Raw genomic sequence first — 27,034 nt, 5'->3', positions numbered from 1 at the left:
CACAACCCACCCATAGGGGTTACAGGGCTCGGTTAGAGATTTAATTTTAATTAAAATTTTTTCAGGTCAGACCCGGGAATCGAACCCGGGTCGCTGGCGTAGTAAACATCCACTCTACCAACGAACCATAGAGACTTGATAGAAACTCCGAGTTTTTTATTATTTATTCTTATCTCTAAAATGTCGGGGTGATGTGGGGTGGGGTACCTCTTAATCTGTGGGGTCGGAAACTTTTGAATTTTTATCTGTGGAGTCGGATACTTATGAATTTGTATGTTTGGGGTTTTTATATTTATTTTCTTTTTATGTATGTGCTAATTAAATAGATAACGATTTTCCCCGTTTTTCGTTCTCGTTCGGTAGCTATCGTCATCTATGTTATGTTTGACTGGAACGTTTTGGCGGTTAATTCAAAAATGGGTTTAGATAGAGCTAACATAATGTTAAATGAGCGTTATGCGTTTGATCATTTTAGCATTGCTAAAGGTAATTCGAGGGGATAATCACTAAAATGCGTAATCACTATAACTAAACTTTCTCTTTCAAACGTTTCTGGGCATAAGTCCTTGTTAGAAACTTATAAGATGCGATAAGTGTGCATCGACATAAGTCTATGTCGTAAACTCATCGAGGGGATTATCACTAAAAACTATCTGTTCTTCGATTCGCCGGAATATTAGAATTACAGCATAAGTAAATTTATACGGTTATAATTTAATCACTGTTTAGAGTAGGGAATCGAGGGGCTATTCACTCTGATTTTATGCACGGTAAATCATTTAAGCATTGAAAAAGATAGCGCTATTCACTCATTAGGGTAACGTATAGAGGGGTTATCTACTCATTAGGGTAGGGTATAGAGGGGCTATTCACTCGTACGATATGGCTACTATTACGAGCCCTTGGGCCGTCTTGTTTCCTGTATTTTCCTGGTTAAACTAGTTTCAGCTTCGTCGGTAAGGTGGTTTTGGCTGGGCGTTTATGAATATATTTGTAGACTAGTACAGGGTGGAACTCGTTGCTGTTATGCAAAAATAATTTGTACGAGATTTGCAGGCGCGATTAGATATATAAATTAATAGTGGCACGAACTTTAACTGCAGAATTAAAATAAACCAAAGTCATTGGTGACAGAAGATATGTGTTAGAAACACATTGTTTGATCAGCCACAGAAAAGCTTTCTGTTCTATTTCATGTCATCTAATAGCGCTTCAACATTATTCCTGAAGAACACCTATGTTTTTGTGAAATTATCACAGTAAACGCCGGAAATTAAGGTTTCCACTTTGTAAAGACAAAGAAACTCCACTTTTATCTACTTTTATTTCATATAGTTGTAAACGTAGCAAATGTAAATAGTAAATTATCCATTTAATTAGTTTCCATCATAAATATTAATAATTTAGGGTAAAAGACGGGTGACGCCTATCTGTTTATGGATACGATAGCGACAGAAACCACCCACCTTTGTTTGCTGTTCCGCTATCATCGAAGCGATTAATTTCTTGGCACACTCCTGGAAGGGTTGCCTTCATCCAGAAGCGGGGACTCGAGCTGGCCCATGTAGCTCACACGTAAGTGTCACCTTGGCATCATTATTCACGTTGGCCCTGTTTGCAACGCGGAGAATCTTTATTAAGCTTCCGTTAGCCCCAAAACATCAGCCTCCCACAGTTAATAACCTTTGTCATTCGACTCATTCTTCATCAACGTCGAGTAACTTTTAAAAACAAGCGTACACTTCGCGTCGTCTAGTGTACCGTTTAAACATTTTCCCGCTATGCTTCAACTCTACGATGTTAGCTTTTTAACAAAGTTTTAAACGTTATCAAATATTATATTAGCCCAGAATACGTGAATCGTTTACTAAGTTCCCTAGTTTCAGTCGAAGCTTTGGATTAAGCTTATTATAAAAATCACCGAGCTATATCCGTAAAATTCAGGAAAATTATTGCATTTTTAAAGGGTGAGCTACGGTTTAATAATTAATTATGATGATTAGCCTTTTTTCCAGAGTACTAAGTTAGCTATTTCCTTGCATAACTTAATACAATATTGCTTTCAAATCTCACTATACGCAGATAATAAAGAAATACAACTATACTTCCATAAAGAGTGAATTTCGGGTAACTTCAACGCATCTTATATACATTTGAGAAAGTTTTTTTTTTTTGATAAGTATGTTTTTTCTTTATGCACAGTCCCAATTGGTTAACGAATCAGACCAAACATCATGGTTGATATTAGTAACATTACGGGAAGTGTAAGAATGAGTTTCCTCGGTTGGTTTAGCGAATCCCCTTGCGTTAGGCATTCTAAGAATGTTCATTTCTAGACCCGTTGCATTTGCTACAGATTTATATCTGAAGTATATTTGTGGGTTCGTTAAGTCTAGGGGGTTTAAATTAAAAAGTGCTGTAGCTATTGCAATTAAAAGTAGCATTCATTCCAAATTGAGATGAAAATATCGTCTTGTTATTAAAACTGAATTAAATATTAACACGATCCTTTGTGGGCTGGTTATTCCCATGGTCGCTCATTCTATCGCGAGACCTCTTTGTAAAAATATAATTTACGGTACTAACGTCAATAGAGGGCTCACGGATCGGTTTGGCGTAGTAGTCCGGTGGAAAAAGAGTTCATGTCAGAGGGCTCGGCATTATGGCTCTAGCTCAAGAGCTAGCCCCCACTGGACATTCGGCTTGACAGCGTCAGCGCTGGGATAGTTCGGGTATTGTTTCGGTTTGCTTTCGTTAGCTGCGGGTTCATCTGAATTTCGTGAAAGGGTTGCATGTGAGTTCGATGGTTTTACCGAATAATTGCAGCCGCATAAAAAATATTTCATAATATTCATGATTGAAAAATACCAGAAGATTGTGGTGTTAGAAATCTATAAGTATAAACTGGAGTCTATGTGGGATAGGCAAAGATCACATTTTGGTGCTTGAACCAAATAAGTACAGATTGACAGATGAAGGATTAGTGGTCAGTAAAACTGTCGATTGAACTCAAGTTGAATAGCTAGCGTAGTGAAATACGATTTTCTAAAATACTGTGATAACGGTCCGGAAGTGGAGAACAAGCGAGCTTTGATTTGAAAACTGCAACTGCGGTCCCCTGGGTTATGAAAACAGAAACATACAAACGGTGGTAACAAAACCTCTCTGTGACATACGTCACTCGGAGAGGTGAAAATATACATCTAGGAGACACTATTGCCATGGTCTCATAAACATCATTTATATAATCTTAGCCAGTTCTTTAACAAAACCGTTCATCGCACGGATAGAATTTCTTTCAGGCATAGAAAACCATCCAACAAGATACCAGTGCGTGTGTGAAATTATTATTTTAATTTCTATTTACAGATTAAGAGAATAGAGTAGTGTCGGTAGAGAGGGGAGTAGACTGTGTATCCCTCCCTCTAGGCGCGCTTTTGTAAGAGGGGATACTGTACGCGCCTGGTAGGGGGATGAGACTGAGCTAAGAGATAGAATGGTATGACGTTTGCATACGTAGAACTGACATTACTCTATTATGCACACATATTTATTGCCGAGATCTTACTTAGCAAGGTGCAATCTGGCTCGCCTCTTCGCTCCAGGTTATATATCAGAGGCTTTTTATCTTCTTGACAAAGTTAGAATAGGAAGGACGTCCACGTTTTCAATTATTCTTGCCGCAAGTTCGGATTCGCTTGACAGGTATAGACAAGGATACCATTTAATACAGAACGCTCGCTGTGCATTTGTCTCTTGGATCGAAAAAAGAAAGTAAGATTCTGGGTTAGAGTACCGTCCCTTCTTTGGTGGGGGTGCGAAAGGCAGAAGGCCCGTGAAAGTGTGCCACTCTTAAAGAGCTCATTTATCGGCAGTGACAATAATCGGGGGTCTCTTTCAGTTTCGGTCCCTTCCTAATCAATTTTGCCGTACCTTTTTCCATTCTCAAAGTCGAGGTTTACCACAGAGCCAGCCATTACATCGCCATAACATACCGGCGGATATTTTAGCTTAAACAAAGCCAGCAATTTATTTGGCCATTTATTCTGGGTCTTCTATATCGGAAAAAGTTTTAAACTATCCCGGGGGATTGATATTGGAAGAATGAAAGGATAACCATTAGTTTCGAATGAAAAAAACCTTTATTTTACAATTGAAGTGACAGTTGTATATTAAAATAGAAAAGGCTTCTCAACATCTTTCTTTCTGTAATAAAGACGCTTGGGAACGTCGGGAATTTCTCCCTCTTTCTAATGAAAAGTACAATATGCGCTTCAGGTAAATCTAGTCTTCTCTTAAAATCAGAAGAATTTAGTGTCGTGCATTGCAAGATTAGGGAATTAAGTGTTATGGATATAGGTTACCTATACAAAGGGTGAAATACGTGGCCAGTAACTAGTCTAGAAGCTTTTATTAATGCGTATATATTTTATAAAGGATAAGGTGTGTATTTACCTGGCTCTTGTAAAAAGCAGATTTTTTTCTGGTTTTTATTTACTTTTTAATACATTTTTTAAAAACTTTATAAAAGAAAACCTTAGATTATAAAGCTGGAAATTGGTGTTATCTTGTTAAATATGATGTAAGTGTTCCTTGTTTAAGACGGACAAAGGTTGAGATGTGTGTCTGTGGTGATAAAGTGGTCAAATACATGTTATATAAAAGTATCATATCTTCAGTTGTAACGGACAAAACACGCCTTAAAAATTGACATTGGGGACTTTGCACAAATTAGGTACATATTGGAAAAGTTATAAAATATTGACACTCTCATTCCCGTCGTAAGAAAAAGTAACCATCGGAAAGACCCCCAGCCCTTAATTCCGAAAGCACCCCCCCCCCCCAGTTTTTCGTCATGTATCCTGTAAAGCTTTCTCGTCCATTTTCTGTTAGAGCATGAAGAAATGAGTAAATTTATATTAAATAGTAGGGAATCTTCCTCTAAGATTGTTGTGGCATTCTTTATTTGGCAGTGGAAATGTGAAAATAGACTATATGAAATTAATCCACCAAGTTGATATGTCAAAATACAGTTTTTTAAGTAACATTTTCCATGAACCTCTCCCTCCCACAGTAAAAATTAGCATTTATTCAAATTCCTTGCTTTCTTGTCCACGTTATATAATTTGTGAACAGCGACTTAGCCGTACAACTAAAATATTAGCAAAAGTATAAGTTTAAAAAATTAGCCTTGTCAGCTGAAGTTATTGTAGATGGAGCCATAATCGGGTAACTATAGTATGATGTGACAGATCTTTTGACGACCCATTTTTCAATCTTTTTTTCAATTAGTTTTCTCACAATCTATCCTTTTCTTGTTAAAACCAATTTGTAGGGAAATAAGCCAAATTTGTAAAAAAACATGACATTCTATCCCAAGGGTTTTCCCATCGCTGAGAACATTGAAATAAATTCGTTTCTAGTTCTTTTTTTCTTTCATTTCTCAACTGTTTTTCAAATGCCAAGCGGAGAAATCTATTCGTTTTAATATGCCATCGGATAGGGCTTTGAAAAACAATTCCATTTTACAAAAATTGCCCCTACTTCGTTTTCATTTTCATTTTAAATACAGTTTTTTTTTGTTCTTATCGATTTTCAAAGTTTTAATTAAGGTTTTTTTCTGCACTGTTAGGGTGAACTTTTGTAACCTAATATTCATCCTTTGCACATCTCTCCTTTCGCCACGAAAATTTTAACACATCTATATTCAAAACGACATAACTTTTTTTACATGACTTTGATCGGATATTGGATCAGGAAGAAGATTCATATCCTCAAAACACATTTTCTAATTTAACTTGCTTAAAAAATTAATTATTCTAACTAATTAGTTTTCGTGAACTAGCTAATCTACCAGGTGTTGCCTGGGGTTTTAATGGACTGGAATCCGGGGAGAAATATGGACACTAAACAACTTTTGGGCCCAACTGTATGAAATATCTGCATGATGTGGTTTATTAGAGACTAATTTATTTTTCACTATTAAATTCAGTGAATGGGGGCTTAATTAGTGGTTAGTCAAAAAGCTAAAAAGTTTCAGAAGGGATAGATTTAATTATAGAAGTAGGAATGGAGAACAGATTTATGTGGGCGCGCGTCAACGTCCCGGACCTCCTTCTCCGAGACGGGGGGGGTATGAAAGAATTGGGTCATATCGACAGAAGTAAAAAACGATTACGGATTTTTCGCCGTCCCCGTCAGCAACGTCATCAAAACGTAGTTTAAAAGAGCCAATAAGATAATTTAAACTTTTTTCACGTGTTGGAAAGAGGGGATACTGGGATATGAGTCGGACTGAAGTAAATTCTAACCGTTCTCCATTCCTACTTCTAAAATTAAATCTATCTCTGTTTTCAGGTATATAATAGCACAAGCTTGTTAGCCAGAGGTTAGTAGAGCAAAGACTGAAACACTCAACCAAGTCGCTTCTAGAACCTTCTCCTAAATGTATTGATTTCAACCAATCAGTTTTGTGAAATCAGTGGATAAAGAACAAACATAAGAAGTATCGAATCAACTACTATGAAAAAAGTTCAGGAATAAAGATTAAACTTAATTAAGTAGCTAAGATTTGAATTTATTTATTCTCGTTACATTCCCCAGAATTATACATTTTGAGAAATAACAAGGGCTATCGGAATGCCAGAGGACTTTATGGCACATTTACTTCAAATAATAATAATAATGATTTAATTTTATTTCAAATAATGGGAGCGGAGTTCTAAACCGTTTTCTATCGTCGTAAATATTCCATTTTATACAATCTCGTTTCTATAGCAAGCCAATCATCTGATCCTTTATAGCGAAACTTTAAGGATATTATTTGAGTCGAAAAATTATCGATACGTTAAGAGTATTAAGTTTATGTCCTCGATTCGGGAGTAGAATTTATGGTTCCAATATTTGGGTAATGGCCAAGGAACGGGTAAGATGTAGTATTGGAAAATATGGCTGCCATGCATTTGCTTAGCGTGGGAGGTACGACCAGCTGTCGATAAGCGTCGTGCCGTGGATGAATAATCTCAAGGAGAAGCCATCATAGAGATCTTCTTATAAACGTCACACGGAGCTTAAGGGCGTCAGAAGGTGATTAAATGAAGTAATTATATACTTACTCAAATGGTTTTTACAAGTAAGGAGAAGCGTGGGAAATAAGGCAGTGGCACAGGGCAAAAATGGCCAGTTTAAAAATTAAATCAGAGGGGGGGTCAGTGCATGGTCCACGGGACCACTAAGAAAATTCAAGAGTAATCAGAGTCCAGAGACTCCAGACATTGACTCATATATTTTAATAATTCACTTCTTTAGTTTAGCAGACGACGTGCCCTGGTCATTGGTCATGGACATGGACCAGTTTATTTATACAAGATCAGGGGGGGTCGCTGGCCAATTATCCAGTTTAAAAAATATCCTTATTTCCCACCCTTGTAAGGAGTGTAAGACCAAGATTTTGTCAAGTGTGGCTACATTGTCATGTCTAACGATCTGGTTTTAGATGATCGGCTGAATGGCATTCGCTGTCTGCTTTATGATTAGCTCTCGAAACTTCGGGCTGTTTGAAAATATGATACCTTCTTAGGTTTTTTTAAGTACTAAGATTTAATCTGCATAAAATAACAATTCTTGGACTCAACACAGCTTTCAAAAGTTTAATTAATATATTGCAAATGCTTCGAAATCAAAGCTTGAAAATGTCACAGCAACCGACAGGTAAAAATTCCTACTTTAGCAGACGACAGTGATGACATCAAGCCACCTGAAGTAGCCTACTAAACATTTTAGGGATCCTTCAAAACCAGCTTAACCACTCGTTCTGTGTAAAGTTTTTCCGGCGTTAACATAAGGATAAACTCCTATGAGCGCCAGATTTTTCTAAAACACAAGGAAAATGTGTGACATTCCAGAGAAAATGGGATAGAAATTGGGCAAGCTACAGTGTTTACATTGAGAAACATTTTGCATACGCTTGTGACATTCCAGAGAAAATGGGATAGAAATTGGGCAAGCTACAGTGTTTACATTGAGAAACATTTTGCATGCGCTTTTAATAATGTGAAAAGTAGGGACGGTAAGAGAATATACGCCTTCAGTAAAAAGAACAACTTGGGGAAACAAAAATCTTACCTCCCCGGGTCGAAAGCAAAGCTACCTAAAAGCTTCTTCATAAAGATATGCAATTATTTTTCTCTTTATTGATAAGCAATTTAATAAGCGGGAATTGATGAATTATTAAAACACTGCCATCTCTAATACTAGGTCATGCAATGCGAATAAAAGGGGGTGGCAGTTAGGATTTCATAAATGGCGCTAGATGTCGCTTTTCTGAGGTTTTAAACTGGCGGCAAATTCAAAACTAGGGGAAATTGTTGAAAGCTTGCAAGACAACGGTTAAAGTAAAGGTATTGAGGATAATATAGCAGCTGACTTAAATAAAAAGACACATTAAAATTCTAACGACAACATAAAAAGGTATTTATCACGGTGTGGGTAAAATGTATTTACAGCTTTAGAGTTTTTCATGATTATAAGACCATTGTTAGACAACTACGCGAAAGATTTAACAGATCGCAAAGAATCGTACAAAAAGTTCAAGAACAAACCTCTCTCATGAAAAACTCTAAAGATGTAAGTACATTTTACACACACTGTGATAAATGCCTTTTTATGTTGTCGTTTGAATTTTAATGTGTCTTTTTATTTAAGTCAGCTGCTATATTATCCTATATACCTTTACTTTAACCGTTGTCTTTCAAGCTTTCAACAATTTCCCCTAGTTTTGAATTTGCCGCCAGTTTAAAACCTCAGAAAAGCGAAGTATTTCTAGTATTCTAGGAAATTTCAAAGACATTTTACTTACGAAAATAATAAAAAAAATCAGACCTAATTAGCCTCCAGTTTAATTCCAAATCCAAAATTTTTGTTTTAACCGAGAGCTCAAACGCCATGTTTTTTAGCTAAAGTCACTCTCCTAGAATATGGTGTAGAATTTTGGACCCATAACCTGTTAGATTTCACTTCGCTTAAAAAGAAGGCAAGCGAGAGCATACTGTGACAAAGAAACTTTAATGTTGAACTAATTTAACTTAATTAAAAATAAAAGAGTGTAAAAGGAAAAAAATTATTAGTAAACTACGCCATCTATTTAGTATGAATTGTAGCATAAAATTTAACAATAGTCTGACAGTTTATGACGGTGTAGGGTTATAGTACTAGGTTCGTTAAATTTGGTTACTTGAATCCCCAATAGTATTGGGTTAGGTTGTACTTGATAGGTTACATTTTTTGTACTTTATAGTAAGATTAGGTTTTTTAAACTTGATAGGTTATAATTGTTTTTGTATTTCATCGGTAAAAAAACTGTCGGATTAAGAGTTGTTCAAAAGTGTAAATAAAAACTGCCATTTCACAAAACAGTATCCGCTATTTCTAAAACCGCCGCAGCTTTAAATTACAATTCTGTTGCTATTACGAAAACTACTCTTCTGGGAACTGCTTTCACGTGGTACACTCCAAAACTCGGTGCGAATGGGCCTATAAAAATATCCCTATGCACATCTCGTTTCTTCACGTATCCAGTCACATTTTACCCTCAAATAGCTCCTTTGAAAACCAGCCTTAGCCGTAAGCTACCTCTCAATCAAAGGTGTGAGAAAAATTAATTTTATAAATTATATACTCAGTGTAAATAACTTCTAGCAACCTTCAAACCTGTCGTGCCTTGTCAAACAACGCCTTTCGTCTAAGACCAGTTTAAACATCCAGATATTTTTGGCTTTTTCAATTTATCAGCATCTCACTCATGAACGTCGTGGAAATATCTGAATTGGAGAAACCACGCATTTAGCCATTGGTTTCGTTGAAGATATTAATTGGCAAAGGGGTTGTTGGGTAGGTGTCTGGCTAGCTCTTAGATGGAAATGAACGATCTGTGGACAATGTAGGCCAAATCGATAGGATATTATAACAAAGGTCTCCGACTCTCCGCGTCCTTCGGTTTCTCAAATTTACAGTTACATTGAACATCCGCCGGTCGTTGTTTGCAAATGGTAGCCAGCAGCCTTACGAACTGATTGGCTATAGTGTATAACGTTATTGATAACTTAATGCCTAATCGATTCTGGGGAAGTAACAGCTTGCGACGTCACGAAGTAGACAGTAAAAGAGAGAAACGACATTTTGAAGAAAAATAATATAACAAGCCACTATTCTACTGTCTTTGAAGGCATTCAAATATTGGGAAGTTGAACAATTGAAACATAAGACTGTTTCAAACCAAACCAAGGTTACAATTTCAAAGCTACGAATACAGTTGCTAAAAGAAAACCAGTGAAGTCAGAACAAACATCAATGGTATGGCACACAATTCTAACGCCATGTTCACACTTACCGGTTCGAAACGATTGAAAACGCTACCAAAGTTAAATTTAAACAAATCTGATAATCAAGAAATTAAATTCATACGCGGTTTCTAGAAGTGGCTTCCCGAACCAACTTGAATCGATTTTCAAAGCTAATTCCGAGTTTTCATAGCGTTTTAACCTGACATGAGCCTTGTCTTAAGAGTATCTCTGCCTTTGCAGATAGAATTAACGGAAGTAATAGCAGACAGTACTAATAGAAGCGTATTAACTGGTAATGAAGAGGGTCTCAGACTATACTAGGCACACCCGTCCTGAAGAGAAAACATAAGACAACAACAATGTTTGTGGAAAAAGAAGTTTAACGGCCGAGCTGCTGTTTCGGTGCCGACTTTGCCTCGTGTTCACAGATGGGTAAATATGGGTGTAGATTGTAAAGTTATTCAAGTATGGGGTGAGTCGAAGTTTCCGAATTATACCAACTTATTTATTAAAGTAGGGGTTTCGTCGAGATCTAATGCGAGAAAACTTTCAATTAATGTCTTCTTACTTCGACTTCGACTGAGGAGTCATCGCTCGGGTCTTCAGTTTTTTTTTTACGAAAAACTCTCGAAAATGTGAAAATATTGATACACTTGCCTTATAGAGACCTTGAATTTCTTGAATGATTGCAGGATGAAGGTCAAGTATCTAGTTCAACTCATGGCAATAATTAATAAAAAAAAGATCAAGCTTATTTTTCTTCCTTGTGTTATCTCTAAAACTTGGAAAACTTTTTAACACTGATCATGCCCTGAACTACGAGAAAGAACAGTATGACGGTTGACTAAAGTACACTTCATATTACATCATTTTGCAAAACCGCGAGTAAAAATCTTACTGTCGCTATTGAATTTCCCGCCATTGGTTTAAGAATAATTAAAATGTTCTACTGCAAAGCGTGCCGGGCACGAATGGGGATGTAACGTCTTTGGCAACCTTTTAAAACGCAACGCCATACACGTACTCCCTCAAAAGTAATTAATGTAATGATAAAATGTTTTCAGGGAATGGAATTGTGGTCGAAAAGCCGAGATAAGTAAATTTTTGAAATTGATTTCAAGTAAAATAAGTTATTTCAACGGAAAACGGTAACGGAGCGTTCTTTTTTCTTAAGCATGCCTTTAAGTTTCAGTTAAAAAGAAAAATTAATATCTAATCCTTAAGTCAAGTGATAACCTTCGTCTTATCGATACTTTTCATGTCTTGATTCTAATCAAGACATTTTTCATTAATTCTAAATAGGTTTGCTCCTGAATTGGACTTGTCCAACATATGTTTATTGTCTTATAAACGCGATTACAAATTATCTTTACAAATATCTTTATTAGATGGTTCACGAAATTCCCCTCGGTACCAAGCCCAAAACATATTCTCCAACTCCATCAAAGGAGCTTCGAAAAATACGTATAGTACAAAGGCCAAGATATGACTGACGCACAAGGTTCCGAAGAAATTGTAGATCTAAATCCATGATGAGATAAAGTTGATCGCATATATCAAATTACTTTTCAACTTACAAATGTGCTATGAGAAAGATACGAGGGACCCTGTCTGGAATAAGTGTACACCAGATGCACTTCATAATGAATCAAATATATCATGTATGAGAGTTTGAGCAATGGTTGAAACCCTCGCCACGACAACAGAGTGTTCAAGTAACCTGTAATTCGAAATAGGTTTATAATGAACGAAAATTGGAAGGTTACAGTTTAACTGCGTTCAAATTCAATAAATACCTCCTTTTCCAACGAAACAAACGAAAACAATCCAAGCCACGCATAAACTCCAAACTGGTCTTTGACTGGCCGCAAAGATTGCCGCTTCGAGAGTGGTCCATGCTAAACCGGATCCCCACGGAAATAGGGCGACTGTTATTCCAACGCTCGAGGCTATAACCCACCCTATAAGTGATGTTAACTAATGGAATAGTGGTTATCTTAAATTGTTTTTATATGATTGTAAATAGGCAATAATCAATACTCACAGTGGTAAGTTTAATTTTTGGATTTCGGGCTAGGTGAGTTCCGAGGAATAACCCTACCGCGTAAGAACCGAGATGAGTGGAAGGCTGGAGATAGATGTCTTCGTAATACTGAAACACTAGACTGACGATATTAAAGTTTTTATGGTAATTTTTAATTCGCTTCGTCGAAAGCAATATAGCAAAAACTAGGGTGAAACAGTTCCAACGCTTAGCTTGGCATAGTTTAGGATCTAACTTCATTTTACCTCTCCGAGTGACGTATGTCACGGAGAGGTTCTAATTTCAACGTGTCTGTCTGGGTGTCGGGGTGCGTGTGTGTGTGTGTCTGTCTGTCTGTCTGTCTGTTGTTACACCCCAGGGGACCGCGTTTGCAGTTGGCAAATCGGGGTTCTCAATTTCCCGGAAATTTGGAAAATTGTATTCTTCCTACACTGGCTATTACTCCATTGTCTGTCTAACACCACAATCATCCGGTCCTTTGTCCATCCCACATTGACACCAGTCTGTACGTACTGGCTTCTAAACATCACCATCATCTGGCCTTTTGTCCATCCCACACTTACTGGCTTCTAAAAACTACCATCATCTGGCCTTTTGTCCATCAAACATGGATACCAGTTTGTACGTATGGCTTCTAAACAAAACTATCTTCTGGTCTTTTGTCCATTCCACATGGACACGAGTCTGTACATACTGGCTTCTATATCCATCATCATCGTTAAGGTTAAGACATGCGCGGCGATCGGCTAGGGTTACGAGAAACGTCTAGCCTTCCAATGGTGGGTCTTCCACCAAAGGTTCACGCAATTGCGCTGTTTATATCCTTAAGATTTGAAAACATTATATACTACCGAGGTAAGGCGAATCAACAAACGTCAATATGTCTTATTGTTCTTTTTTAAAATGATGTAACGTTCAATAAGGTGAATAACTAACGAAGAAAATATGTAATATTAATTATATTTATTTTGGTTTTTAGGATAATCTTGTTCGCTACTCAAACTTAATACGGAAAGAGTTAAACAGCAGTCTATGTGTTTGTGTGTGTCCGTCCGTTGTTATACTAGTGCGCTGCGTTAGCAGTTCGCCTTGTGTAAAGAAATCCTACAGAACCAACATCCCTTTTTCCATAATATATACTGAATATGTGGAAAATATTCGTTATTACGATGTAAAATGTCGTCTGCTATACTATATATTCGCTATGCTTGGAATACTGCTTTAATAATTTGTAAATTTTTACTTCAAAAAAAAAGAGAAATAATTCTATATCTAGGTTAATAAGTTTGTAGTAGTAGTCCTGCTCTTGACTCGGAGAGGTAATATTTGGGTTTTTCCAACTTGTTTCGTTTCTGTTATTGTTTCTTTGGTCAGCGTAATCTTGTCATTAAAGTCAGAACTAACTAACCCTTTTATTAAAAATTCAGTATCTTGTAATTTTTCCTTTCTTCATAAATTAAATACCACGTAAATATCCGAAATTTGAAGTATCTATCTCTGTAAGAACTGCATTAGAAATTTGATGATAGGTCAATGAGTGTGTGACTCAGAAACCAAATAAGCCAACTTTGACAATACAGGGACTTAAAAGTGTCTAAGGTGTTTCGAGAAAGTGTTCGGAGTGTTCAGATTATAAACAAAGAATCCATATCTATGCAATTTAAATTTTTAAAAAGCATTCGAATAAATACCCAAGATCCGCGTATGGGGCTTGAACAGCTGGTGGATGTTTATAAATGTACGTTATTATTCCGGTGGACAGTACACTTCCCCCTAATAGCAAAATGAGAAACGCAGTGCCCAAGATTCTTTTCCTAATTTTTAAATGAAAAGGAATTAATGGACAACTTTACCCTTCTAACCGGGCATATATTGAACCTACTTGAACAACAGGGCGTAATAAAGGATTCCAACCAGAAACAACTGAATGTCGACGGACACGTACCACGAGTGAGACAAACACTGTGAAATCATTTAAGGTAACGCTATGCTCGTTATAGTGAATAATACAGGACATGTTTTTAACGAAAAAAAATAACCGTCCACTATGTGTAACAAGCTGCTACCAATGTTCCCTGTTAAAAAAATTCGCGCTAGGCCATTTTAGGGACAGAATTAAAGGTCACATGAGAGGATGGCTCTAATTCCACTCCTTGCGGTTTATGTCAACATCGGAAATGACTGTTGTACAGCTTGGAAACACACGGTGCTTATTCTTAACCATTTTACTTAAATAATGACCAAATTCCAATAGTTTGAAGAAAAAGAAGCGGATAATAAAATTTTACGCCATTTCACTTCAAAAGTTCAAATATCATGCTTTAATTGTTAACAGTAAGTAACCGCTTCAATTTGTTCTTAATTTTTTTCTCTCTCAAATTTCCACCCCTCCACTTATCTTTCCAAAGCCTTCTTGATACACTAGTGGATGTGTCGGTTTGTACGTGTTTTGGATTGGTCACTATTTCGATCATGCACTAATGAACCAGCTATGATCTTCATCCTCTGCCCTATTGTAATATACTGCCGTTGAGATCTAAACCTGTGTCTAAACTATCCAATCAGCTGTAAATTTGTAAAATTCGTCTACTAGCGAATAAGAGTGACTTTCTAGAAGTTTCTACAACTACTACATAGCATTTACAAAGTTATTGGAAATGTTCGAGTATTTTTCGAGCCTAGGCTTAATACTCGAAATATTTTCGAGTCTCACAAAATGTCTTATCGAGTACTCGCACAACGGTAGTTCAGGCGGTCTAGAATAACACTAGTTTCGTTCCAATAGGAAGCCATTGGTAGGTTTTTATAACATATGAAATTATAAAAGCGTGGCTTGATGAATTTTTCCCGCGATGAAAAGCATAATTATACCATGGAACTAACTATCACTTAGTTAGCTCCATGATTATACCATATCTTGGTAAAATTACACTGAAACAAATTTTGATTAAAAATCTTTTTCAACAGCCAATGACTAAACCGACATGTGTTATGCGAGCTATTATATGCTTTTGGTTGCGAAATAAAATGAAATTACCAAGTCTCATTGCTTACCATTTTATTGACCGTGACGAAGTTTTCAATGAACAAGATGTTTTTCCACCAATTTTCTTTGCAACTTTCGACAATGTCTTCCATAAAAAATTTATATTCGGGGCCAGATGCCAGTAAAGGCAGTAAGAAAGCAATGGCAGTAACTATTAACACTGCCGGCAGTAGTCGCCATATTCGGCGTAGCAATCGAACGAAAGGATCATATATTCCACTCCCGTCGTAGGTCTGAACTATTTTGTACGATATCAGTGTAGCGCTGCAAAAGAAAGATGAATCTAATAAAGAAAGTGAGCATTTCTTCAAATTCGAGCCGTAAAATGTTTCCATCTCCCCTATCGACCATTTCGACGTTAATAAAAGAATGGAAACTGTTTAAAGCACGACCGAAAAAAAAACCACCAAGATTTAAGGGTCTTTGTTCCATCAAAGTGGTCTATTTAATCACTTTCGTCTCGCTTCATGATGATACTTACGAAATAAAGAAAAATGTTTCAACGGTCATGAATGCTCCCATGACAGTAATAAATAAAACACTTTTTGTCATTGCTTTAAAATTGTAGAGGTTACCTAAAGTTTAAATAGATTTTTATACACAATTTTAAGGAAGCGTTCAGGTAACGTAACATTTTGCCTTAAAAGTACGGCCTTTTTACAAATATAAAAGTATTCAAAAATAAAAAAATAATAATATGATCTCCTAAAACAAAACAATTAGCATTTAATTAGCCTTAAAAACGAGGATTACCGCTCCACCATATCTTTAGTAGCGTCTGCCAAAACCGAACCACTTACCCATACGGGTTTTGGTTAAATTTTAACAGGCTGAGATAAGTAAGGGGTAAGAGGTTAAATTTAGCAGACGCCACTAAACCAAAGGCGGCGCAGTAGTCCTTGTTTTTAAGACTAATTAAATGCTACTTATTTTGTATTACTAAGAGATCATCTATTTTTTAAATATTTTTCCTTTTAATTTTGAAAAGGTCCGTTCTTTTAAGGTACAATGTTATGTTACTTTATTACCTATCAAGTTTGTGTCTAAAATCGTGTATGCGTGCGCGAGAATAACCAAACACGTCGATATATATTTTAAACCCATCGTGCTGTCTAATGAAAAAGGTTTGGTTGGTGTGGTTGCTATGAATCTCTTCAAGTTCGCCACAACGGAGAATGACAGTATCACTCGATAGGTCCAGCTTTCTGCAAAAAATGTTCATAATTATTATTATTGGTTTCTACCAGGTTCAAAAAAACCTGGGTTTTTTTTAAAAAGCCCAGCCCATCGGGTTTTGGTTTTTTTATTGGGTACTTGGGTTTGTATGTGTTTTTTATCTTTAGCAGCTGTGTGCATGGTAGAAATTGCCATTCAAACGTAACTGCTAAATAAAGAAGTCTTAAAATGCCTCATAAAAAGTAACAAATAATATTAAATGGTACTTTTGAAGTGGAAACAACAAATATCTTTAAAATGAAATTATTCTAGCATTCAAATTCATCAAAATTGTAAATCTTAGTAATGGGATGTATTAAGTGGGTTTTTGGGCTGGGTTTTTTATGGTGGGTAAAACCCAATCAAACTCGGGGGTTTTTTGGGCTGGGTTTTTTTTAATTCGCACCCTGGTTTCTACTCCCCCCATCACGCGCACTTACTGTTTTTATGTTCGTGAGCTTCCGGTCCTCGACTATAAGCGTGAATTTCAACCACAACAGTCGACACTAGACACGCAATTGCAAATGCTGATAAGACGCATCTATAATATAAATTCATTATCATTCAGGCTTTATAGGACACATTTGAACTTTGTCTTTCTCATTCGAAAGAAAATCTTTCATGTGTACAATATGAGCAATTACATTTTCTTAGCAGAAACATAAACACGTGTGCAAATTCGAGGGCTGATCTCACCTTCCAATAGAATTTATCACTAATACGTCACTCCTTTCACAGTGTCGGCTCCTAAAACGTAATTGCTGGAATATCGAAGATGCACGCGTAGGCCTAACTCTGAATCCGATTATTCATGGCCCACTAAACTAATCAAAACTGCCACTTTAAGTGTGCCAATATGTCACTAAAGCCATTCAAATCTAACTCACACTATAAGTTTTCCTAATTGTCATTTATACCATTCAAAATTTATACATTATGTGTGCCAAATTTTCAACTGTACTGTTCAATTTTGCATATCTAAGATGAAATCCTACCACACAAAAAATCTATTTTTTTTTATTTAAATCAGATTTTTTTGATTTTAATTGATTTATATGATTTTTTTGATTTTTATTGAACTAATAGATAGTAAATTACCAACATGAAAACTTTTGAGTCAAAATTAAGCAAAAGCAAAATAATCATGACATTTAAGCAGCTATTGGATATTATTACAATTCAAATGCTTGTATAAAAAGACTAGCTTGACCGCTATTTCATTTCCAAGCCTTTCCAGCAAGACAAACTGGAGTTCTGGGAAAAACTTACATTGAAATATACCAAAACCATGATTATTTTTAATTTTAGGTCTTTTCTAGTTAAGTTTCTTCTCTCGTTTCTTAAACTACTTCTTGGAATCTTCGAAAAAAAATTTTAAAAATAAAAATATATTCTTGATTTTAATCAAATGATTTTTTTAAAAAAAATCGCACGAAAGTGCTCAACCTAGCACACTGTTTTAGTGTTCAATTTTGGTACCTGTATTTACCGTTCAAAACTAAACGCAAAAGTGTGCTCTCAGTGTGTTGAGGCTTTGCACAATTATTTGTTCAGGTTGGAACAAATATTTCTTAGAGTGTGTAGAATGGTAATGAAAATGCTCCAACGTACATTAAAGACCTATTCACACTTATGGCCGCGCATGAGCAGTTACAATGTTTGGCGGCATGCATTTTACGCTTCTATGGAGATAACATGTAAACTTGACTACGATGGACGTGTGGGAGAACTTTTTGTAATTTAATATTAAAATAAAATGCCTAGTACTTAAAAACAAGAAAGTACAATTAAAACCAATGTTTTAATGGTAACGATGCATTGATATAAGTAGGCTAAAACTCACTAAGCCTCGGCGACGGTATAGAATCATCGCTTCATCGGCGATGTGACGATGTCCGCCGCCGAAAGCGCTACGTATAAAACGCTCCTAAGCCTTGGCGCCCAATTTGGTCTGTAGAATTTCATTAAGTACCTTAATCTTACATCTATCAATTGAATTCGATAAAATTTCACGTTGGAAGTTCAATTAATACATTTGTAACCGGTAAAACAACACTGTTTTATGAAAATAAACTCAAACGCGTAACAAATAAGGCAAAAGAAATGGTTGCAAAATACGACTGGCAACAAAAATTCTTTCTGCGCATGCTCATCTCTCGAGAATTACACCCCTTTTTACCTCGCTCTACCGGTGAAAAGGTCTATTACTTATATTCATTCAAGTGTTTCGGACTTACATTAAGATGATTTGTAGTTGGTTGAGTTGCATTTTTTCTGGCAATTCGCAAGATTCCATTTCAGCATTTATCGCTAACTCGTTCCCCGCTGTAAAACATTATTTATTCCAAATGCTCAAAAAAAACTGTTACATTAACAAACTAAATATAAGTTTCATACTCAGCGTCACTATCTTGGTCAGATCTTCCATTGAGCAAGTGGAAGGTACACAAAGCCCTACCTTCGCGGGTAGATCGTACATTCCGAATAAGAATCCTCGCAAGTGATTCATTAACTGAACGAAACGGTAAAGATTTTAATTAGTTTTCGATGATTCTTACTTTTAGCATTTAAACAACCAGATATTTCACCTGAGTTTCGAAAGTAACGTTTATTTTTCGAAAAACCGGTCGAAATAGTTGCAATTTGTCGGGTCTGGGTGGTAAGGGAGTTCGAATTCTAACGATGCAATACTGTCCAGTTTTCGGCGTTGATCGTAGGTACTTGCCATCGTCGGGAATTTCTAAATTCAGACATTGTTGATAGTTGCCAAGTGACGCCGTATTGCCCAATAACATTCCGCTGCTAGGTTTTCCAGTAGCATCGAGCACTGTCACAAGTATAATTGGTATTTTCACTCATATTTAACGCTCGCCTAGTAAGGGATACTTGTGTGTTAAAGGCTGCGCGTCGACGGGCTATTCAAACAAATTCTCTGTTCGTATTGCACTAATACACTCATAACTCAACAAAATTGTTTGAAGTAAGGATATTTTCATTACAAGTAAATCAGTTGAATTACTGTTTGTATTCGATAAAATCAAGGATCCATGTAATTTTAGATGCAGAAATAGAGAACGATTAGCAATAGCTATGGTTACAATGATCTAAGAACTAACGTTTCTTAAAACGACTTAAGAAGAATATATCTAAATTACTGAATATCAATTATATTTATTAATTATTTAATGAAAAATTTCTTAAGCGGGTAGATAATCTTCGTCTCGACTGGGAGAGGTTTACTTTGGTTTCCCAACTTGTTTTTACCTAAACTACTATTTCTGTTTTGCGTGCTTTTTAAAATTTGTTGACCTGATCTTATTATGCAAGTCAATAAATTAAGTGAGATATATAACGTATTAAAGTACAATTTTCCGACTTTTCGTGAACTACGATCGCGGTCCGGAAATTGGGAACACATTTGCTCCGATTTGCCAACTGCAAACGTGGTGACAGACACACCCAGTTTTAACCTCTCCGTGACGTCATCGTCTTTCATCAACCGGAGAGGTAAAAACGAGAAGAAACCGTATATAGCACAAGTTGGGAAACCAAAATAAACCTCTCCGAGTAGAGACGTATTTCTTAAATAATTGAATAAATATAATTATTTTTATCGTCAGTAATTTACCTTAATATTAGTTAAGTCGTTTTAAGAAACGTGTTTCCTAAAATCAATTTAAACCTAGTTATTGTTAACGTTTGAATTCTAGCGTATGCCTCTTTAATAACTTTTGGAAATTTAGGATAAATAACGCGATTGATACATAATAAATGATAGGAAAACTCGCAAATTCCGCAACTTTCGGTGGACGCCCTGCCATTGAGAGGCTACACGTGTCTCGTAACCCTAACCGATCACCGCGTAAAGCTTAACCCTAACGACGATTATGGAATTGTGAACGCGTTCCGAATACAGCATATACGTTTGGTCCGATTTGCCAACTGCAAACGCGGTGACAGACAGACAGACACGACAAGGTAATACCTCTCCGTGACGTCATCGTCACTAGGACAGGTAAAAACATATATATGCTTTCTATAACTTAAACATCTATATTGTCCGGCCCTGGTGTTTGGTTCAAAAAAAAACCTTAGTAGAATTAGAGTTCTCTTCATTTTTTTTCCGATTTTATAATTGCGTTAGTTCACCATTAACGTAGCGTTTTCAAATTTGAGATAAGATGATGTACTTACTTTCAACAGCCCATAGTTTGAGGTCTTTCAAAGCCGTCATAAATTTCAGTAGAGAGCCCAAGCATTCTCCACTTATTTCCGCTTCGGAGCCCAATCTGTACGCGTACGGCAAGACGTTCTTGAAGAAAGATTCTGTCCCTGATTTTAATTTTTTTTCCAAATCTAAAAGTTTAACGTAAGCTACATTTTCGGAAACCTCTACTTCTGGGTTTGGCAAAAAGCTAAACTTTTCGGCCTGACAACTGACCAATATCTCAACGATTAAAACGCATAATAAAACCAGGGACTTTAAATTTTTCATGGTGCCTGGGCGCTTGGTTTTTGGGTAATGACGAAACCCGTTGCTGTAAAATCATTTTATAAAAGTTTTAAATATTTTTTTTCAATACCAAGAAACAGATTCATTTGTTTTATAACGGTTTGCATTTTTAAACGATATTAAAATAAACTTCATAAATTTTAGAGTAAACCTTAATGAAACTAAAACAAGATGATCAAGACCGATATTAAAGCTACATCTTACCCAAACTCCAGCTTTTAATAAGGCATACAAATCAAACGATATTTAGTTATTAGTGAAAATATTACTTCATTGAATTTACTTCTGTTCCAATTGTACGATTGCGATAAAAACAGGAAACTTGAGTGAGTAGATAATCGCCACGCTACATTTAACAGTGCTACCCGTAATACGTATTGCAATAATTGTAAGCGTAAAACCTTTGTGACTAGCGACGTCAGTAGCCCACGATGCGTAGTCTTTAAAACTGGTAAAAAACATACCTAACCTTTAAAGAAACACAGGAAACCTGAGTGATTAGCGCCTAGATGCGCTACCTTTAACGGTGCTAAAACGATAATCCGGGTCCCTAACGTATACCTTAATAGAGGTACAGGGAAACTCAGTGAATAGCCCCTCGATGCGCTACTTTTTCCAGTACTAAAATGATTACCCTTACAGAATATTCGAGTGAATAGCCCCTCCATACCCTACCCTAAACAGTGGTAAATCCTTCCAACAAATTTACTGATGTTAAAATTGAAATATCCCGTGGCCATAAGGTAGTATGTAATTTCTTTCGCAATTCTTCTGAGATCGTATTCTAAAAGTAACAACAGTATACACTTGATTTGCTTTTAAAATCTCCTCCATTTCTTTGGAGGTTGAAGTAGGGAAGCGGTATTTAAAGCGTGGAATCTTTATTGTCGACGAGTGACAGAAATTTTAAAAGAAGTATGACAGCTTTCATTTAAATTTAGACAATACCATATTCCTCTCGTTTTAAATAGATAGAGCAAACGTTGCAATGCTTAAACTTACTATTATAACCCCTTCCTTTTAAAATACACGAACGAAAAATATCTCCTCTCCCTTCAATGACGAAACGAACACTTAATACTCCCAAAGGCTGCAATGTGGCACGACGCCTCCGCCACCAACGACGACAACAACAACAGGGCAGGTCAAACCAATACCCACATCGTAGATGTACATCATATTATGTGCCCTAAAAGGTGTACTGCGCAATTAAGTTAAAAAACGATAATGAGAACAATTAATTCAAATCTCGATGCAAGTTTTGCAAACAATTTTTTGGAATTATTTTCCTGCTCGACTCCCATTGGACAGAATCCCATGGGGTGGAAAACTGGATATATCATTCGAACGAGAAAAAAAAACCAAATGTGTCCCGACGAATAGAGATTAAATGAAAAGACATGATAACATAACATTATACCTTAAAAGAACCGCCTTCTATTCAATTGTAAAAATACCGCTATTCATTAGGAATGTAAAGGAAAAGTTCATGTAACATAACATTGCATCTTAAAAGAACGACCTTTTTCTAAATATAAAAAATATAAAAAATATAAAAAAATATATTAAAAATCTAAATAAATGACCTCTTATTACAAAATAATAAGCCTATAATTAGTCTGATTAACGAGAACTACTGCGCCACCCGCCATTGGTCTAGTGGCGTCTGCTAAGTCGAAACTCTTACCCCAACGAGATTGGTTGAATTCTCACAGACAGATAGAGTTAAGAGTATAGTAGGGTCTGAGGTTCGGTTTAGCAGACGCCACTAAACCAATGGCGGAGCAATATTCCTTGTTTTTAAGACTAATTAAATGCTAATTATTTTTTAATAAGAGATAATTGGTTTTTAAATATTTTTCCTTTTATATTTAGAGAAAGGCCTTTCTTTTAAGGTATTATGTTATGATGCCTGAACGTTTCCTTTGTGTACCTATAAAAATAAAACTTTTTGTATTATTATAACTTTAGGTAACCTCTACAACTATAAAGCAATTTCAAGTTAGTCTTTCTGTTCTTTTTAAAATATCTCGTATTCAAATCAGAATAATAGAAAATAAATAATATTCATTAAGGGGCGTTTTCTTTTAGGCACGATAAATAGAGCACTTAAAAATTTAATTTTATAGAACTTATCCTTGGATTATTTTTCTATGATAATTAATGGTAAACGTCTTTAATAAACTAGTAATAAAACCAATATGCAATTAAAATGTCATTTACAATTTAAAAGCATGGATTAGCCCAAGTGCTTTTTTTCGGTCCGTTTGTGTTTTAACCTTCATCCCATCAACATACCTTTACGCTTATGAACCAATGCATAAACCGATGGTGTTAAAATCGTCTCTGCTTGGCCATAAGTTGACAGTTGCTGAACGCATTTTGGTGCCTTGCTGATAAACTGGTTGTGTTTCCCTTAATTGGTATTATAATGAAGATTTTGAGTGCAAATTAAGGAAAAGATCAACGGTTTTCTTCATTAAATTTCTTAACTGAGATGTAGTTAAAAACAATTCGTTTCTAATACCATTAAAGCTTAACATCTTATGAACTGTTTCGAAGTACAAACTTATTTTACACTACCCATAAAGTTATATAACCATTAATTATTTTGACGCATCGCGAACTAGGTGTAGCTTCTTGAAATCAAGCAATCAAGCAAGGTTAAATTATCGTAAAGTGGTTAAGTGCTAACGATATTTGTAGTTCAAAATATTCAAAAATCACCCATTTACATGAAATGCCCTGAACTGTTAAGGTTGGGAGTTGGTAAAATACATTGGGCAGTTCATAAGTCTCTCTAAAACCGGTTCTCCTAATCATATATGAAATGAATACGTAAAATTAATACTTGGATACTAAACTGAGATTGATGACGCAATTCGAGCAAATCACCCAAGTCTATCATACTAGCGGCAAAAAACCCGGTGTTGCCCATTGGGACTTTTTTCAGCCCGCCATTTTAAATGAAGGCGAAAAATTGAACCCTGAGAAAAAAACCAGGAATTTTCATCCTCTTATATTTCATAATAGAATTAAATATTTGAACGTGCTGTAAATGCAATGACTCGTTTCTATTTAAAAATAATTCACAATTTATGGACCTTGCAAAGATACGTTGGTTACTAAGATAAGGGATATGAACGAATGAAGAAAAATGGTAATACATTATTAACCGTTTCGAATCTGGCCTTTTAAAAGATGTTGCACCATAGTCATTTATATAGTCTACATATGAGACAAATTTTTTTCAACAATTCCTCAATTGGGTGATAGAAAAAATTACAATCACGAAATTCATTATTTTGAAGGGATTTCGTGTCGATACTCAATATTTTGCTAGCACCTTGACAGACAGTTTTAATATTTGCTGGCACCTTGACAGACAGTTTTAATATTTGCTGGCTGGTTAATTGTGCACAAGTCTATGACTTCTGCTTCGGTACAAGTTTAAGGAATATTTTTGTGCAATGGTTTATGGAATCTTTATATGCACAGGTCTAAGAGATCTTACTATGCAAATTTCTATGGAATCTTTGTATGCACAGGTCTATGTAATCTTTATATGCACAAGTCTATGTAATTTCTGTATTCATGGGTCTTTGGAATATTTTTGAGCTCAGGTCTATGGAATCATTTTGAGCACAGGTCTATGGAATCATTTTGAGCACAGGTCTATGGAATCTTTATGAGCACAGGTCCGTGGAATCTTTTTGAGCACAGGTCCGTGGAATCTTTTTGAGCACAGATCTATTGAATTACATTTTCATTGAATACGGGGAATGTTGCAGGACGGTTAGATGAGACAAAGAAGAGTTGTATATCATTATAATCTCCCTGTATCTTTTCGTAGTGTGAAAATGAAATCGGTGTTCTTTTGACGTCATGATGACGTTGCAGTTGCTGAACGTCACAATTTTGTATAATCGATGCATTTCAAAATGGCGACGATATTATGATAACGTTATGACAGAGGCTTAAATAATAAAACAGAACTATTTACAAAGATGTATATTAAATGTATATTTACCTCTTAAAACTCTGTCATAATCCTTTTTTCACCGAAATAATATATTGCTTTTTAGTATTATTATCCGTAAGGATAATATTTGTCAATTCTTCATTATTTAAAATAGGGATGTAGTTCCCTCCATTTTTTGACTCACGGCGCAAAATGACGAAATTTACTTCATGAATCTGATGCTTATCAAAAAAACCTCCTCTCACAGCTGATTTTTCTGATGGGCATCATATGAGCATCATGACGTCACGCCCAAAGACGCGAAAATAAGACATCGATGTCATCTTTTAGTCATCGATGTTTTTGATGCCGGTTGCTGAACGCAGCCCTGAAAACCCCTGTGTGACGTCGAAAAAATCAGTAAACCGATGGATAAGAAATCTGTAAGAGATTCATCAATTTGACAAATCATCTTTATCAATTATAAGAGTGTTAAAGTTATTAAACCACCTCCATAAGACAAATTTATTATAGAATTTCCTTACTTAGTCTTAACTTCGGTTCATTTAATTTCGGCATTAATTACAGTGAACCTTTAGTGGCATATAGAATGTTCTTTTCGTAAGAGAGTACGTCGTATCCAGCAAAGTGAAGGTTACTTGAGCGAGGTAAATATTTTACTTCGCGCCCGTTTATTATTAATGGCGTGTTGGACGGCAAAATATTCATGTACCTGTAGGAGAAACGATTTTTGCTGACACCGACGCTTTTCATCAATTAAAAATGATTGATAGCAGGTATTTCTTCATCGAGATAACATAAGCCCGCGCAATATTTTTCCGCCATGCCAAGCCTAAACTCGGGTCTCTTTTCAATTTTCTACGACTTACAGGGGTTTTGCGGGACCTCCTTAATTGGAAAGGTATACGAAGGTAGTATGCAACGCTTGCGGCCTGGGATTAGTTCGCAAGTTCGTTCAAGCAGAGAGGATTTTACGCGGAAGGAGTGGAAGGCTAAGCTTTTGAAAATTGTGCTTATTTTTTTGTTGCTGAATCAAAAAGCCTCGCTTTGGGTGAGATAGTTCGTCTGCTTATTATTAGGGCACGGTACTTCAGGTTGTATGAAAATAGATTTATGGCGTGCATTTTTCAAGTTCTAAAGTATTGTAACTTATAAATATTCGAAAAATTGACGATTCTGGGACACTGAACAGACTAAAAACATTGAGGTAATTCAGAAAATTGCAATCATTCGAAATCAAGGCTGAAAGTGAGCGTAAAGCACAGATAAAATACCTTCGAATGATTTTAAAAATCAAATTAGTTTTACTATTTTCACATCGTGCTCAAATTTTATTAGACCTTGCCATAAATTTCATTTGATACGGAGCGCGCCACGAGAATTTTGATAATAAAAAGGTAGGACGTTACGCGATTGGTCGGAGGTACTTGTTTAAAATTAACCGTGGAATCTCAAACTAATTATAATTTGAAAATCATTCGGTGTTAGTTCATGGATGTTTCACTAGGCGCATTGGTCTTAAAATTAGTAGAAGAATCGCAAAAAATCACTTCTTTTTCCATTTCATCTTCCCTTTAACACTGTCATAATGTCAGCCAGAGAAGACAGGCAAAAACACCGCGTTAGCAGAAGACATTCGCGTCAAGAAGCAGGATAGAGAAAACTACAAATTTTAGGCACTCTCTATATTCAAATCCTGATGTCTAAAATATTCTCTGGTTCAAGCGCCCTTACATAGCTTTACTTTACTTTATTGCTCCTATACAGTTCGGGATTTAAAAATTTTCCTTATCGAACTTTCAGTAATGATAATCAAAACATCGACCTAATCTTATCCATAGAAAACTGAAATTTTTCCTTCTCATGGAAGATTAATGGCTTTTAAGTCAACAGT

At 35.8% G+C, this 27,034-nt stretch overlaps 1 protein-coding gene across 1 annotated transcript; it reads right to left on the bottom strand.

Annotated features, from left to right (window-relative positions):
- Positions 1–11,696: 11,696 nt before the first annotated feature.
- LOC149627456 (nose resistant to fluoxetine protein 6-like) lies at positions 11,697–21,140 on the bottom strand. Its single transcript, XM_089851689.1, has 13 exons — positions 20,840–21,140; positions 19,234–19,472; positions 19,043–19,157; positions 18,883–18,970; positions 17,086–17,186; positions 15,912–16,005; positions 15,439–15,694; positions 14,267–14,346; positions 14,076–14,198; positions 12,385–12,505; positions 12,137–12,317; positions 11,918–12,060; positions 11,697–11,861 (listed from the first exon to the last, which is right to left on the bottom strand). Exons 1-13 carry the CDS (start codon positions 21,138–21,140, stop codon positions 11,697–11,699), a joined length of 2,007 nt encoding a protein of 668 aa, XP_089707815.1.
- Between the last annotated feature and the right edge of the window lie 5,894 nt (positions 21,141–27,034).

This window comes from Phalangium opilio, unplaced genomic scaffold (assembly GCF_054372755.1).
Source record: "Phalangium opilio isolate 3A_F unplaced genomic scaffold, DU_Popi_V2 ptg000105l_1, whole genome shotgun sequence".
Lineage (NCBI taxonomy): Eukaryota > Metazoa > Arthropoda > Arachnida > Opiliones > Phalangiidae > Phalangium > Phalangium opilio.
The sequence above is the reverse complement of the archived record's forward strand: the minus strand, read 5'-3'. Positions and strand labels throughout refer to the sequence as shown.